This window comes from Thunnus thynnus, chromosome 16 (assembly GCF_963924715.1).
Source record: "Thunnus thynnus chromosome 16, fThuThy2.1, whole genome shotgun sequence".
Taxonomy (NCBI): Eukaryota; Metazoa; Chordata; class Actinopteri; order Scombriformes; family Scombridae; genus Thunnus; species Thunnus thynnus.
Genome location: NC_089532.1, coordinates 25,985,333 through 26,003,757, shown reverse-complemented (window position 1 = coordinate 26,003,757; position 18,425 = coordinate 25,985,333). Strand labels below are relative to the sequence as shown.

Sequence of the window (18,425 nt, the reverse complement as noted above, 5' to 3'; positions counted from 1 at the left end):
GTGACCTGAGCTGTGTCTCAGTGCTATAAATGCACATCTGTTCACACCTCCTCATTCACATGCAAACAAGGACGAGGCAGGTTTCCATCGGAGGAGACACTGCACCACTGCTGTTTTCAGACAAACAGTGACAGTTCCAAATATAGTGATGATTTCCATTTACATATTCAAGTCAATGTACTGGAAAGGGCTCACTAAGGTAGTACGGTCTACTATCAGCATTCTGTATGTTCATACTTCCATTTTGTGTTTAAGTGTTCAGATTGATCCTCTTCAGATTGGCTTTTGGAGAATGTAAGTACAGTATTTGTTCCATACTCCATAAATTGTGTGTTTTAAAAGTGTACCAGTCTTGAAACGTTGCATACGATGCAGATTTAATCAAATACATATAATCCATCTCTTAAAATAAGAAATAACACATTCTTCCCCATACAATTCATAAACAATAAAACACACCCTTGTCTCTGGCTGTTAGCAATGGCTCTTTTGAAATGCCATGTTTGATATAGTGTATATGCTCCCTTAATGTTAGCTAATGCATAGATATAGCTGTGTAGCTGACTTTATGACTCTTCTCTAATTGTGTTGCTGGTATATTATGTTTAAACATCTAAAATGATCCCATTGTCCTTTGTGGCCACTGTTCAAAAGTGCAAAAGTTATATATGCTCGCTTTAAAGCAGTACTAGCTCATGCTAATAATTCAATATTATTATATATTGACTTTCAGTGATACCTTAACCTAATTATATGATCATATCCTGTTATTGCTTAAACTGCTGCCTTCTGCGGCTGAGAATTATGCTGATAAGAGCCGAGAGAGAGAACCAAAACAGTAAAGCTTAAGGCCGGAAAACCAAAACAAGGAGCTTAAAGATGCTTAGACATTCTGTTGAGTGTTGGTAGCTGCAGAGTTGGGGGATAACGCTGTGGGTTTGTCACTATGATACCCCATTTACACCTGGCATTAAAATGCAATCTGTGTCTGGATAAAGAAAAACACATGTTGGCAGAGGTTTCCTTGACCTGGGACACAATATGTTTATTGATAAGTCCACCAGCTCCACCCGGCTAATTTGTATATTGAGATCCAATCACAATGCAGACACAGTTGAGTAAATGAGAACGTATATTAATATCAGGTTTAAATGCAAAGACCCATAGATCGGATGACTGGATCCAGATAATGTATCCAGATCCAGATCACATGTTAATACCAGGTGTAAACGGGGCCTGTGTGACCCCTTTCACATACAAGTAGTCATGTGATCCATTGTTATTAGAAAAATATTGATCATAGCAGCTTTGTGAGAAGAGGCTCGTCTGCTGCACCACATCACAGTAAAACACAGATTATTCACAACATTTTCTATATTGTAATATATTTATAACCTCATTAATATCATGATAGTGATTTCAGCCATGTCACCTGGTTCTGGCACTGCTACAGTATCTGAAATATTATTGATTAAGAAGCTTTCCCAGTTTTGATACAGCAGTTACTTAACACACACAACTGTTGAAATGAAAAAAAATACCAGTATCAGCTATTGCTACAACGGTGATATTCCTACTTTTTAAAACAATCTCTGTTAAACTGATGTGAAGCTGTCAGTATCATAGATGTCATTTAAATTAAACTACTTTAACTGAAGCATGTGTGTCTTAAAAATCTCCTGCCGTCCCGGTGCAACAATCAGGAAGTTCAAAAACAATGGAATGGAGAAGTCAATTACACTTAAAAGGAAGCATTTATGCCATACTAGTAGCATTCTACAATAACAAAAGAAGAGCTTGATAAGTAATTAAAGTGATCAATTGTGATGCATTTTCCACTGACAGGTCAATATATTATTTGCAGATCAAACAAGCATTGTGAACTCATGCAACTAACACCTTCATAGTAGAAATGTGCACTACCTACCGTTTTGTCGATTGTTACTTTATCTTTCACCAACAGTTGCAGAATTATCTTTTACGTTTGACAGGAAGCGGCACATCAAAGAATTTGTATCGTATTGTGCATCCCTCTTTGCATATTGCTGAGAAGCATGATGTGTGGCACAGAGAGACAGAAAGGAAGGATGATCAGGGTTGATCCAGTTTTTTTTTTTCTTTTGCAAAGTTTTTTGAAACTTATTATTATTATGATTAACAAACCAAATAAGTATGTGAAACCATTCAATAATAGAAAAAAGCTGTTATAACAGTGAAGTCTAGATAACTCGGAGGTCAAGTGGCTGGCAAAACATATCTTGAGCAAAATATGCTTAGTCATTTGCTGTTCTTCAGGTCTCAACAGATCTACCTTCAGTTGTGCTTGAGTTCATACTCCTACCTGTTTTCTTCTCTCTCTTATTAAGAGTCTCTCTGCAGGAATGCACTTACCCAGCATAGCGTTTGCCTGGTAGCACTTTGTAGCAGATCAGATAATAAGTAATGACTCACTGCAGATTGATTCACTACCGCTGCTGTTTACTGTAACTTTTTGAACATCGCCGCCAAATCTTTAGGGGCCTTAAACAGGTACCACCATCAAACCACCTATTCTGTACCAGTGGCTCTGTTACAGATGCTTACATCTGTTATAGTATTGAATCTTGGTCAGTTGGATGCTAACTGTTTGTTTGTTTTGACCTGCACAGATATTGTAGAGGGACTGGGAGGAAGGAGGGTGTGTAGGCGTGGTAGAACAGACGTTTGCTATAGTGAGGATTCAGAGGGAAAACAAATAAATTCCATCACATGTGACGGATATCGCTCCAGGGAGCAGGTTATGAAATGTGGTGTTTTATGTTTTAACTGTTGAGAAGGATGAGAAACAGGTTAGTGGGTTGAGAAGTAGTCGTTCTCTCTACAGAAACTGGGTTGTAAGTTAAAATATGTCTTTTTTTTCATCCTGCATCTATCAATCGCCTGCATGTGTCAAGTCCATATTACGCTGTTCAGTCTCATGATATTCTGTTAAACATGATCTATAGTCATTTATCACAACTTTCACAAACTCTCATTAACTAACTCTGGTTTAATGAATCACATGTTGTCTGCTCTGGTGCCACCCTGCTTAGTGATTGACAGGTGCAGTTCACTAAGATCCTTGGTCATTATACATCTTCTTCCATCTAATTGATTATAGTTGACAGATCTATCTATAGCTAAATGAGAAGGAGGCGTAAAGGCGCTTAAAACTTACCTGTTACTGACGAAATTACAAAAGGAACAAGACCCGGGGATTATACTGACTCTTTAGGCCTTGGTTACAGTATTTTTTAGCCTTAATCTAGGGATGACAATGTCTGTCCACCACTTTGGTCCAGAGTGAAATATCCTATCAAATAGGGAATAGATTGACATGAAACTTTGTAGAGACATTTAAGGTCCCCAGGAAATGAATCCCAAAGACTTTGGTCACCTGAGTAGAGCTACAACTACTAGTCGACTAAACAGCGAGTTGATTGACAGAAAATTCATCACCAACTATTTTGACAGTCGATTCATCGTTTTGAGTCTTTTTTTTCCTTTATTCCTCTATGATAGTAAACTGAATACCTTTAGGCTGTGGATTGTTGGTCAGACAAAACAAGACGTTTTAGGTCACAGTCATGGCCTCTGGGAAACAGTGGTGGACATTTTTCACCTTTTTCTTTCATCTTTTAGATCTTTTACATCTTTTAGACTAATCAATTAATCAAGAAAATAATCAACTGATTAATCGATGATGAAAATAATCATTAGTTGCAGCCCTGCACCTGACTTTTTATGTAATGCCACCATCGGGTTGACCATTTTTTTAGGGAGCCGAAAAGAGGAATTCCACAGCCAAACACGTTACATACTGTAAAAAATAGGTATCAGCGATGTAACATGCATTTCTGTGATTGTCATATATCCAGTGCAGCTTCACTGGAGTTAATTGGTAGCTATTTTAGAGTTTTAGCATTCTGAAACACCAACAGCACTAAAGCTGCAAACATTTTGCTCCAACTGCTCAGCAAACATACACTGAGAAATCTATTGTAAGATGCAGTGATACCTCTTTCTCCATCGATAGTAGTGTCAGTAGTGGTGTCATGGTGGCTAAGGGGCAAAGACATGTACCATGTAAACTGCAAAGTCCCCAGTCTGAGTCCAGCCAGGGACCTTTGTTGCATGTCATAGCCCTCTCTCACCCCACATTTCCTGTCTGCTTCCCAACTACATATTATCAATTGAAGAGAAAAATACCCAAAAGCATCCTCAGTAGACCTGAGCGCGATACAACAGGAAGACATTTTCTCTAAAGCACAATTTCCGTTTTTTCAACAAGGAAAAACTGCAGCTCTTGCTTGTAGTTTTGCCAGTGTGATTGCTCATCTTGTACATGTTGAACCCACAGCTGAATACAGCACTACAAATTACAACTCTCTCCTTCTGGTCAAAGTCTGTGGTCGAAAGTCAATTTGGAAAATGCAGGAAATCAAAGGTCTATTTCTGGAGTTTGGGGAATCAATATAAAAATATATTTTTACACAGAAGGGGTTAATTAAAAAACTGGTTTTATAAAACTGGTTTTATGTAGTAATTTAAAAATGTGCTCTGTCTCAGTCTGAGTCTTTACAGTCTCCATCAATGCCAGTCAATTGATGTGCCAGATGATAATAACATGTCAGGTTATAAATCACCCACATCACCCCACCTGTCTGCATTGTTTGCATTAACAACATTTTTCTGCTCAGGCTTCATGTGTGAAAATGAAAATAGTTGAAGCCGAGGAGTGTGCAGAGATGGCGACGTGATGAGCAGAGGAGGTTGTGTGGAAATGTGACAATACTTGAAAACGTTTTTACATTTGCAGGGAATTAGATGTAATGATCCAGTGGTATTTATACTTTCTTGAAACATCCACGTAAAGGTCCAAGCAGGTTTTCTTATTTCAGGCATCAGATTTCTGATGGTAAAACATGATTACCTGGCCAAGTATAAGCTTTGCTGGGTTTCTGAAAGGTTTTATCTGCATGAAGATGCCAGATACTGTAGTTATATGTCTGTTCTATCTCTGTGTACAATAGTACATGGAAGGCTGATATTGACGTCATTCTTTAGAGTTATCTGATTATTGATCAGACTGCATGTAAGTCTACCAACACCATCTCACAATTTTAGCTTTGCTCGTTGTGGTTTAGTGAGCGATTAAGAATTAGTTTTAAGTAAGCTGCGCAACAGATGGCTGACGGATCCTTCCTTAACTGATTCAACAACATGAAACTTTCCCACAGCTGATCAGATAAACACACCACACGGCTATCTCTGGTCCTCTGAAACTAGAAAAGCGTGTGGTGGAAAAAATCTTATTTCTCTTAAACTTTCCACCAAAAATCAGTTTCTAGATAAACTTGGAGATGAATTGGCTGTACAGCTGCAGAATCATGTTTCATTTTTTTATTTACTTTGTCTAGTTTGGATGTTTTTAACAAGGTTGGGTGTTGTCGAGGTGGAGATTCACATTATCATCGAAACACTCTCTGCTTTGTTTTGTATCTAAATGGGCTAAACCAATGTGTAGGAGTCTGGCTGTGTGCAGAGGCCACACACTACTGGGGTTTGATAGTTATTTGACCAGTATGGCACATACTGTGTAAATGCATCTGATTTCCTACCTGAACCTGATTAACTCAAAGCCGTCTGTGTTTTGCGTGCATGTACTATAAATGTGATTATGCACATGTTGCTACAGTATTTGATGAACCAGGCCTAAATCAGTTGGATTTAAATAATCATCAGTGGATTATTTTAAAATAACAGCTACCACACCAACAGCTATCGGAGCTACCAGAAATACACCTCCAAACACAGTAGCTAATACCAGCTCTACTGGTGAAGCTGTGCCAGATTCTCACAAGCATATTGTGCACAGTATATGCTACTACTGTGAGGAGGGTAGAGATATTTTACCAGCTGTGCCTAGATGTGGTAGTGGGCTGATGATGCTATAAAGGATGATTTATGGCCTTAAATCTAAAACTGATTGGAGAATGTTGAAGTTTTTAATTGGGGATGGATTGGTATTATTTTCAACAAAAGAAAAGAAAATGTTGACATTCAGATACTCCGACTTGTCTGTTAGTGTTTATTAGTGTTTGTGTGTGTGTGTGTGTGTGTGTGTGTTGTGTATCTGGATTTGATTATTTGTTATTTACTTACAATATAACCTATACTCTGTTGGCTGTGTAAGCTGAATTCAATTCATGCACAATATCAATAGTAGTTTCCCATTATTTTGTAGAAGGGAGTATTTCCATGTGAATCTTTCCTTAGCTGAACAATGCTATCTTGTGTGTGCATGTGTGTTGCATGGATGTCTGTTTCTCTTATTGTCAGTCAGTGTTTGTATCCTGAATACATTTTGATGTGTTATGGTCGTGCACTGCACATTGAATGGCCAGGTGTTAACTCCAGCATTTATAAGCCGCTCATTGTTGCCCTTTTGTGTTGCAGTAGGCCCTCAAACACAGCCGTTAGAATCAAGGTGAGGGAGCAGCAAACAGGCAGGTATAACTAAAGTAAACATGAAGTGGCTTTGGTCCTGAAACACATACTTGCTTTTGAACGTGTGCCCATGCATTCACTGGTGGGTTTCAAACACAGAAGCTAATATACAGTGTACTTTACACACAAGCACACATTCATGCAGAGTCACAGTTCTCACACAAACACACCTCTGGGACTGTGAAAGGAGTGGTTTTTAACAGTCCAGTCGGGATTAGGCAAGCGCTGTGAACTGACACATGTTTTTCCATGGTAAAACAAAGTTCTTATTGTTAAAGGAATGTTAGGCATATAGTAGTTCATCATCATTGTTACAACACTGAGCACACACATTTGGAAGACATGCAGTTTTATCTGCCCTACTGTTCTGAAATTCTCTCCTCCAAACTTCTCTTCTTTTCACTTTGCATTTTTGAAAAATGTGCCCAAAGCAAGAATAAATCTGGCATTTTTATTCATGTGTGAGAAGGTATCATCTTACAGTCTGTAGAAATGATTTTATGCATTCTGAACATGTCCAAAAAATGTAAAAGCTTGGCATCAACATGTCACATTATTGCATTAAAAGTCCTGACAGTACTTCATATGGAGGCTCATTACTGCTGGGGAAAAAACGGTTATTATAGACATGGACATGTCTATAATAAAAAAGCCTGAAGTCTCCTCAGGAGGACGTGTATGAGGTGAATTTGAGTCAAAAGTGGTAATCCTTCTCAGAGTCATAACTCAGTCAAATCTTAACACATGAAACACATATCGATATCATTCAGTGTGACTTACACCGAGGATATAATTATCCTTAAAATTCCACATTTTTAAGTTTCTTTCTGTATTGAAGTGATCCAGTGATAGTTGTCTGTACATTCATGGCCACAGGAACTGCTAATAGCTAATTCAGCATACTTTTAATGAAGCCAATTTGCCAAAACATCAATAAATATAGCGTTAGGTTTAGAACAGGGCTACTTTTAGCTGACATTACAACAGCCCATTGATGAGCTTTTATGGGGTCTTGCTACTAGTATCTAGTATTTGACTTACCATGAGTATTATCATGTATCAGTGTTATATCAGCAGATATAACACTGTCTCCTTTAATTATAAGAATAAGAGGAAGCAAGTTTGAAATAGACCATGGGGAAAAGAGAGCGAGTGAGAAAATGGAAGCTAGAGTGTATGTGGGTTTTCTCCTCCACTTCCAAAGTCAACATGTCAACATTATGAGCTGCCATGGTAACCCTGTCATCTGCTCGTACTTGTGGTAACAGCACTGTCTCTCTTTTCCCCAAGGTGACTGAAACAATACTGTATGCATTTTATTACTTCCGCAGCACTTTGCAGGATGGAGTGAATGTGTAGTTGGCTCCATACTGCAAGTGCAAGATAGTTTGGCTTTAGTTTTTCCAAAGATGCATCGTGTCTGCAGTTGAGTTAATGCATTCACAAACATGGTGGCTTGGTTTGCACTGCACGCCATCATACGAGTGATCGGTCCAAGTGGAAGTGTAGTGGCTGCAGCCTACTGGTTGTTCCAGACCCGCCCAGCATCTGGCAAACACTCGGCCCTGCAGCAATTGTTCCAGGCACTCCCCAACGCACAGTCAGCCTTACAAACAACAACTGTTTTGGATTCATGGTGGGAAGCCACGTTGGAGCCTATTTATATATTTATCATTTGCACTTCAGGTTGTTGCAATGCTTTGTTTTATAGATGCATTAAAGGAAACTTCTGTGTTGTCTGTACATGAAACTGTCAAGTGAAACATTAGAAGCAGTGCAGAGCGTGAGCCTCTAGTTTTGGCTGCATTGTGTTTCAGTTTAGGGGCCAGCTCTATGTTTCTTATTGGGCAATTTGACCTTGGAACAAATCCTTACATCAGGCAGCAGTCCAACCATGCCTGGTCTATTACAGCCTTTCACTGTGTCCTGTGCCCTTCCTCACTGTGGTCTGACTTTTTATTTTTTCTGATATCAGAGCAAGGTATCCTCCATCAACAGCCTCCTGTGACTCATTACACTCCTCATATGCCCAACAGAGCGTGAGTCAGTAGTTGAATCTCTTCCATCCCTTGTTAAACCGTAGCTCTGCACAGGTCTGCAGGTTTTCAGAGCTCACGGAAATGTGTTTGTTTGATTTACCTGTTTGTTCCTAAGCAATGAAAGATGAGTTTGTGTTGATAACTCTTCTTGGCATCAGTTTGTTGTATCAGTGTGGTGTTAGTGTCAGGGTTGACTGAGAACCTGCAGTGAACTAAGTTCAATGTGGTCTGGTGGAAGTTCGTGCATGCCTGTGTGTTGTCTTAGTTAACAGTTAATGCAGCTTCTATACAGTATTTGAGGTTTGACCTCTATCACACAGAGCCAAGGAACAAGTTTTTCTAGCAAGAAGGCAAACAAGGTTACTGCTGTCATTCCAGGCCGACTATTATTATAGGTTTGTTAGCTTTGCTGGCTTTCCAATTTCAAGCCAGCTTTAAATGTAACAACAAGTCCTCCAAACTAAAGCAAAACAACCCTTTTTTGCGTAATTTTCTGCCTTTATTAGAGTACTGTAGATGCTTGTAGTGACAGGAAATGAGGGGAAAGGGAGAATGAAGGGATAATATGCACCAAATGTCTCTCAAACCGCAACTCTATGGTCAGCATTGTAAATACGGATGCACCGATCTGACTCCCGACACTGATCTTCAGATACAGCAGCATTAATCCAGCGTAACCTTTCCTGATACATGTAGGTACTGTACATATATACATGTAGGTACATATATGTATCAGTACGACCAGAGTTTGTTGTAATCATCATGATGTCAAATGTCATTTCCTCTTAAGGATGGGCCTTGTGCTGCATGATGGTCTAAATATGTTAATTGAGATTTTGCGATACTGTTCAAACCGACAGCTGTCCTGCTTGTATGAGACCATTGTGGGCAAAGTTGTTTCCATGAGGCAGGCAGCTTTATGACAATACTGGATTGTTGTAAAATGTGCGCACGTGTGTGATGAAGAGTCGTGATTGATCAGGTATTTATTTAAAACGATTAGTCAAAAATAGACTTTTCTGTTTGATTATATTATCCATAAACACTTTGTCAATTGGTTTCCAGAAAAATGACCATATCACAATATATATTGATGTTACATTAAAAAAAACACACTGTGACATTTCATGCTGTATGTGGCTTTAATAAAGATGAGTTTCTTCTCATCGACACATCAAAGTTCATTTGTTGTCTTGACATAACCTTCTATTCTTGAGATCACAAAATAGTTATATAGATACATACAAACAAGATATATTTCATTATTGATGGGAAACTGCTGATGCCAGGGTTCCTCAAATTATGGTCTAGACTAGAGCTGAAATTATTTATTGATTAATCGATTAGTTGAATGATAGAAATCAGCAGCTATTTTGATAACTGATTAATTTCAAATATAGAAGTCATAAAACAAAACCTTAATTTCAGCTTCACTATTTCAATGATTTTCTGCTTTTTGACTATTTTATATCATTGTATGAATATCTTTATCTTTATTGATCAGACAGAAGAAGTTATTTGACAAGACTTCACCATGGACTTTTAGGAAATTATGAGTGGATTTTTTCATTTTAAAAGCCAAACAATTACTTGATTAATGGAGAAAACTAATCAGTCAATTAAAGGATAATATAAACAATATTTGCACTTTTTTGCAGCTGTTTGCTTAAGGTTTGCTGTGTGAAGCTGTAAAATACATTACCATGAATACTGGTTCTGCTAATGTAGAACTGCAACATTTCAGCGTTGACACAACCTTTATTCAGAGTCCATCATTCCTGGTCTCACAGTGATTGAGTTTACTAAGTGTCTTTGGACAGGAGTAGATAAGGTGACAGCAAAGGTGAGCTTGTTTTGCTGAACCTTCCTTTTTCATGTTTATCACACCTTCCTCTTTCTCATCTGTATACTGTACCTGATATTAAATCAACTCATCTATAGGAGATACTTTACCCCCATACACCATGGCAACTGAAATGCTGTCAGTTACCATGGTGTATCAAAGACATAACAGTAAACATTGCTCATTAAAATCTTATAGATTGTGCACTTACAACAGTAGAGCTTTTGTCTGTGATGCAACAAAGAGAAGGTTCAAACAAGTTGGAGCCGGTGTGCGTCTGCATGCTGCAGGCTGATTTGTGGGAGGTCGCTCGATACTTATGAGTGTCATTTCACAGAAATTACTTATTCGTGACAGAAAAAAGTGTCACTCAACACTTTCCTCTCATGTCGCGCACCTGGAGAATTTTGTTGATTAGGAGGTGTTGCTAACGTCAGCATTGAGATTGTGGTTTTCACTGAACTTTCTTATCGCAACACTTTAATTTCTGTCGCGCGACACTTATTGTAAGGGAAGAGCGACCTAACATAAATTAGCCTTGACAGCACTGGGGAAAGAGATTTCACCCAACTGATTCTGTAAAGTTACTTTTACCAGGCGAGGGGTTATTCTCAAAGGCTTTTTAAGGAAAGGATGCATGGATCACATTTTCCTCTCACAATGATGTTTTCAGATGGCACCTGGCCTTCAGCTGCATGTGCTTGCAGACAGTCTAACTCTTTTTGAAACACAGCCTGAAGGTTATGTGTCAGGGTCAAAGGTCACAGAATGCATCAGTCTCTTTTTCCCCACACAGCAAGCTGTCAGTCAATTAAAGATGCCCTGCCCAGCCCTAAAGCCCAGCCCTGTTTGATGTGTTTGCGTTTATTTTATCATTAGTTCACTTTTATTTGACTTTAAAGTTCAAGTGCTTATGAGGCAGTGCAGCAGAATCACACACTAAGCCTTTGTAAAACAAAGCATGGGCAGGTTCTCCCTGATACTGAACCAGGATCCCTCTAACTTACGAGAAACTAAAGCTGACAACATCTTCCAGGTTTAGGCCCCAGCTGTGGAAGCAGAATGCATTAAAACCTTTTTTCCATAGTCTTTCTACACTAAAATACCAAAATACACAAACATTTTAACAGTATCCTTATTAAACCACACTGCAATGATTTTTACATGAAATTATTAATGTATTTTGTTTTTTAAGATGGATTTATACTTGTGTGTTCGAGGTGGGGGTCGTGTAGCTGGAGCAAACATGCACTTCCTAAAAAATAATGTAACTATGAGACCATGTAGAGACCGCAAGTACTGTGATTGGTCAGCGTGGGCCACTTATGTTTCCTTCTTCAAGGTTCCTATTCTGCTAGAGACTGTTGATGGTGAAGACTAGTTGCTAGTTAAAGAAAGGCTCAATAATATTCCTTTATTTCAGGACAACTATATAAATTTATCTACTGTTGCAGTGGTGCCATGACACTCAATGTTGGAAATCCCAACTCGGACATCAGTTCACATGATGAAGGCATCTACAGCAGGACTGTGACACCAGTAACAACAACATTAATCCAGTGTAAACTTTTCTGATACATATAGGTACATATATAGATGTAGGTATATACATGTATCAGCATGATCAGAGTTTGCTGTAACTATAACTGCCATATGACCATAGTTGAATGAAAGCAACAAGTTCATGCGTGTCTCTCCTGGGAGGTTGAAAGGTATTTCGGGGAAAATAGGAAATCTCTAACTGTAAGAGTAAACAAGATGGAAGATATTTATCACCTCGTAACACCTGCACTGTACTGAATGTCATTCATCAACAGTATCTAACTTTACATTTTACTCGAAGGGCATATTAAAAGTATAAAAGAGTACTCATGGACATGATTGTGATATACAAATCTTAAGTAGCTCATTGTGAGGTTTTGATAGTTCCAGTAGAGCACACAATCAGATGATCAGCCTGTTTTATGAAGCTACTCAAGATTATATCAGGTGAGGCGTGGTCCATTCATTCATTCATCAACAGCGCAGCATACACAAAGAATGTAAACAAGGTTGAAAAACTGTCCAGATCTGCGGCTGTCACTCTAAAAAAAACAGCGTAACCCTGAGAGCTGAGAAAGATTCAATCACTATATTTTGTACTTTAAACTCCTTCGCATTAATTCTCAAATGAAGTTACTGTGTCTGTTTTTATACTAAGCAACTTCTGGTGGGTGTTCATCGCCATGTTAGAATATTTTTCTCAGTCGGGACACCAGTCAGTCATTAAGTGCACAGCCTGACTTCAAAGTCTTGGCGCATTTTAACAGAGACAAACACCACAAAAGAATAATTCATGCCAGTTCAAGTGACTTTCTGCCAGCTGTCTTGGAAAACCAGTCTGCCTCTGCCCCCTTGTGGGGAAACATGGTTTTGCAAAGACTCTCATCTTAATAATTGTGGATGGAGTTACGGCTAAATGCAACTCAACTGCAAACATGAAGTAACCTCACTGTGCTTTTATATGTACATTCTGTCTTGATAAAATAAAAATGAAATCAATGCCCCTTCCCTACTCTAACTCCTCCCATACTGAAACATACATGCACTGTTTTTGCTAAAGTGAACATCTGGATATGATGCAGTTTGGGACAATAAATGACACCACACCTGAAAACTGTCATCTTTGTACACTTCATACCAATAGCTGAACCCATTAGTGTCATATGACAGTACTGTCTTCTCTTCACATCACACTTTGAGTGCAAATTTAGCTCATGTATTGTTTAAATGAGTTGGAATGCTGTTTGGCGTCGCAGCACACTGCTCCCTGCTCAGAGGACTGTTTGGTTCCAGACTGGGTGTGATTCATCCGTAAGTGAACTCCTCATAAAAATACTCCTCCCTCACAGAGGAGTCTCCCCATGCCTCACACGTGTTCAAGAATCCTCGATGACACTCTAATTGCTCCGCGTGCGTGGTTTGCCGCTGGGGAGTGAATGTTGTCTGTCAAGTGTCACATCGTCTGTGTCCTCTGAGTGTTTTTTTTTTTGTTTTTTTAACTCGACGCAAAGGCAGAATGGAAAACGTCACTGCAGTTAAGAACAATAAGAGGTGTCAGTGCACCTTAGAACACTTGACATGTCCCACATCAGACTGAAGCAGGGTTGGGTGTTGAGGTTTCAGTTGTATATTGCTCATGAGGAACATTATGTGTACACTGGGGACAGAAAAGGATCCTATATGTAACTTTTTCAAGTTTCACTTATGTTGCATCTAGGCCTTTAAAGTGTACATGCTCTCATATGCACATAATTTACACATTATTTCACTTTCATCATTGTTTTTATCTTAAATGTGTTATTGGAAAAAAGGGTACATATTAATAAAGATATCTATCAAAGTTGTGGTAAAAAAAAAAAAAAGTTGAATAACAGGGAGTTTGATGAACACATAATAACAATAGATTCACAATACAGTGAGAGGAGAAACAAAGGCAAATGACATAACATCCTCTCGATCCCCCTCTCCCCTTCTCTGTTCCCCACAATCCCCCCTCCTCTCTCTCTCTCTCTCTCTCTCTCTCTCTCTGTTTCCTGCCTGTTTCCACCAGGAGCTATGACCAGATGAGTGTTTCCACAGAGTGCAGTTTCCGGACTGAATCGGACTGGGACCCTCAGTCTGAGTCCACCTCCATGATCAGCTTCGACATGACTCAGCCAAACAGCCCTACTTCGCCCTCCAAATTCTTCAAGGTTTGTTTTTACTGACATGTTTTCACATTTACTCAACTCAAAACCTAAATGACTACGTCTCATCATTATTCACCTATATGTGAGTAAAGTTAGTAAAGGTTTCATTAATCGGACGTAATACAGCTGAGCTAAGAACATATTCCAACTTGCACACTTGTGACAGTGTTTTTAATATTGCGTTCTCATCTACAAACATTACAGCACATCTTTTTTTAGATCTGCATGTGTTGGTGTGTATGTTTGCTCATGTGATTGTGTATGTGTGTGTGCATGCTAATATTTGTTTTTATGGTAACTAAAGGATTACTGATTATTTTTCTTTAGGATAATTACATATGTCTTGATAGAGAAATTGATTTTAGAGACAATTAACTTTTAATTGTTCACCTAAACAGTAATATTGTTTTTGTTTTATTAAAAGAATAGAATTCCCATAGATGACCAGTAATACTTCCTGAGGTCCACTATTACATTTTTGTAAAGAAAAGAAATAAAGAATATGAATAGTAACAACAGTAACATATTTCATAAGTAACATATACTGTATATTTTGCTTATTATTGTGCTTTTGGACATTACTCACTTTTCTAGATTCCACTGTTTTAGTGGTGGAATGTAACTAAATACATTTACTCAAGTACTTATTAAGCACAAGTTCAATGTACTTGTACTTAACTTGAGTATTTCCATTTCATGCTAGTTTATACTTCTAATCCACAACATTTCAGAGGTAAATACTGTAATTTTTACTCCACTACATTTAAATGACGGCTAGTTACTTTACAGGTTAACATTTCACATAGAAAACATGATGAGCTTTACATGTTTGATGCACTGTCAAAGATGAAACTTGATATAAAATAACTGCAATTAGCTTCACTTTAACAGAGTAGAATGTTAACTTAATGCATCAGTTCTGATAATCCAATAATATAATAAACTGTATAACAGTATAACACACAGAGGGGATATTGTTCTGTAATATAAGTACTTTTACTTTTGATACTTTAAGTATGTTTTGCTAATACTACTTACTACTACCCACTACTTCAGTGACACTTTGAATGCAGGACTTTCACTTTTAACAGAGTATTTTCATATTGCAGAATTGCTACTTTTACTTTAGTAAAGGATCTGAATGCTTCCTGCACAGCGTCTTCTGCTGTCAGATTCCAATTTTAAAAGGCCTGATAAATGAGCACTGTTTTGATGAGTTAAGTTTGTGGGCAAGGCGTTTTATTCTACTGTTACTAGCATGTCTGCTCATTAATATACATGCAAATCATGTGATTAGCAAGAGAGAAAAACACCACCCTTATTCATAAAGAAATGTTCATTACTGATGTGTCTTCTATTGTCTGTTGACCTTAGGGTACAAGACCTTTGTCCACCTCATGGATATAAAGCACATTCAGCATTGTAGGGCTGCAACTAACAATTATATTCATTATTGATTAATCTGTTGATTATTTATTAGTATTGTTAGTTGTTTGGCCCATAAAATATCAGAAAATGTTGATCACTGTTTCACTAGTGATGTCCTCAAATGTCTTGTTTTGCCTGCAACAGTCTACAACCCAAAGATATTCAGTTTACTGTCATAGAGGACTAAAGAAACCAGAAAATATTCACATTTAAGAAGCTGGAACTCAAAATAATGATTATCAAAATAGTTGATGATTAATTGAACAGTTGGTGATTAATTGATTAATCGTTGCAGCCCTACAGCACTGACCTCACAAATATGCAAAAAAGGAGGACCAACAACAGTAATTATTTGAAAGTATGGTGGTATAGGTCGTGTTTTATGCACATTTTACCCTTAACAGTAAAAAGATACAGTTCCATCACATTCAGAGCACGTCCATGCTTAACCTCCATTTCCAACTGATTCTCCAAACAGCTGTGTGACTTCATGACATCACTTTTCAGACAGTTTTCTCTCCTTTCTGCCTGCAGGGGAGGGTGGTGAGTGCTCACTGACACAGACTAACCTGTCTTAGTTGACTGAAATAACATGTCAAAAGCTTGCTTCCCCTTTAAGATGCACTATAAGATGCACTTAATCCTCTGGGATCCAATTGTGTCTGGGCTGTTTTCCATAGACTCAAACCTGTCAAACCTGCTCTCAATGATGATATTGTTCAGTGGGAGCTGTTGGAGAGAAACATTCAAGTACGATTACATGTTGATTAAAAGTTTTCAGGAATTCAAGCATGTTTATTTAGCTTGTTATAAAAAAAGAGTAAAGAAGATTTTTACTTACATTAGTTGAAAAAAACATTTTGTTTGCTCTTTGGCATGCATTCCCTGCACTATTTAACTGTTATTAAGATTAACATCATTGTTCCTGTGTGTGCCTTTATTATTATCTGCTGCAGAGATCAGGGAATGATGCAGAGCTTTGGCTGACAGATAAGGAAGTGGGTCAAAATGCACACAGATATGGTACTATATCTCCACCTACCTGACATTTGTCATTGCTATGAGTAAATACAAGGGCAACGCTTTGTGGAGAGCTTATACTCATAGCTTTGCGTAGAAGGACGACAGGTAGGCATTGAAAACTTGAACACACACACTTAAACACTGAACACACAGGATACTTGATAAATGCTCTTTCTTTACTCACCCTGCTTCAACGCGGTGGATTTGTGAATGAGTCGAAACAACTTGGAGGTACAGTATGAAAACTTTGACTACATACAATATTAAAGCAGAAACAAAACTAGATCCGAGTGAGGCTATTCAGTTAGGTTTCTGTGCTTCATTCTATTTAGACATGAACTGGAAAACCCAGCCACAGACTGTCTTCACCTGCTGTTTACTCAGTGAAATAATGTGAATGTTTAACAACACTAGAGAGAGCGCTGAAACTGGTTTTTATCACAGAAAATTGCCTGTTCAGAAAGTATTCTGGAAATATTCAGGTTTTATTCTCAGAGCAGAGATAAAGACAGATAAGATCAATACAAATTGTATTGGGCCTTTATTTACTTAACGATAGGTTAATGAGTCTTACCTGATACAAAGTGAATTCTTAAAATAAAAGCACATCAGATAAAAGATGTTCTATTTATTCTCCCAGCTTTAGAACGAGGAAGGGTGAGGTTTTATTCAGCAGGCATGTCCACACCCTTTCAATTTCACTGGCTTGTGAATTCCTTTTGCTTGTAGGCCATGTGAACCGTCTTTCACAATATTTTTTTTTTACATTGTATCTGTGATGCAAATGGCCGTGCCCTCAAGTCAGACACCTTGTTCAGAGCAGGGACACTTAACTCTAGACACACACAAGTACTCACAGCCAGTACTGCCTGTCTGCTCATAGGAGAGGACTGACTGTTACATTTTTTATGTAGTCCATAAAAGAAGTAGGAGACTGGGTTTACTTTTATGAGTATCAACAAGTTTAAGGATTATTATAAAAGACATCTTTGTCTGCATTAATTAGACACAGCACTCCAAAAGGATTTCAACAGATTAGATTCCAGGAAGTCAAAATGGTATGTAACTGTTGCTTTTTTACACTGTGGTCTATTCTTCTCATCCTGACATGTGCTCTTTATTCTCTGACCACAGCCAGCCAAGTTTTTTTTTCCCTCGTGTCAGGTCCTATTAGATGACTGTTCCCCATTGATGTGTTTGAATGATTAAGATCACGTTAAAAAGTTTAATGTCGGCTCTTAAATGTGGTTTATAAATGACTGCACAGGCATTTCGACATCACTGCTGTTGTTTCACACTGTAACCTGCTTAATATTAAACAATAACACCATTCTGAGACATTATTTGTCTGTCTTTGGACCTAAGTCTGTATTTCGCGCCTTTAATCTTTCACTACCTATGTACAGTCAGTAGCTGTGGTAAGTGACCTTTGAGCTGAGCATCAGAGAAGTTTTATATCTGTCTAGTTATTTATTAGACACCAAGTCCAGCCGGATTATTGTTCTAGTATGTTGGTGTTTGCACCAGGGTGTGTTTATTTTTGTGCAGTATTTTAATAGATTCTTTTTAAAGCAATTGACTTAAAGATAATTAATTTAAGGTAAATAAGGTATATTAGTCAACATATGTTTTATAGTGGTGGAAAGTAACTAAGCACATTTACTCAGCTTCTGTACTTAACTGTGAGGTACTGAGATGTGAGTATTTCCATTTTCTTCTACTTTATACTTCTACTTCACCACATTTCAAAGGGAAATATTGTACTTTTTACTTCACTACATTTATTCACATACAAAATATATGATAAACTTATATAATATTATGAATGATTAC

The 18,425-nt window shown here is 37.9% G+C and overlaps 1 protein-coding gene across 1 annotated transcript in view; it reads left to right on the top strand.

Moving 5' to 3' along the window:
- crybg1a (crystallin beta-gamma domain containing 1a) overlaps window positions 1-18,425 on the top strand; it is a 46,863-nt gene that overhangs the window by 6,156 nt on the left and 22,282 nt on the right. The window contains exon 2 of the mRNA XM_067614261.1: window positions 14,003-14,144. Coding sequence (XP_067470362.1) covers window positions 14,003-14,144 — 142 coding nt within the window. The remainder of the gene's footprint in view (window positions 1-14,002; window positions 14,145-18,425) is intronic.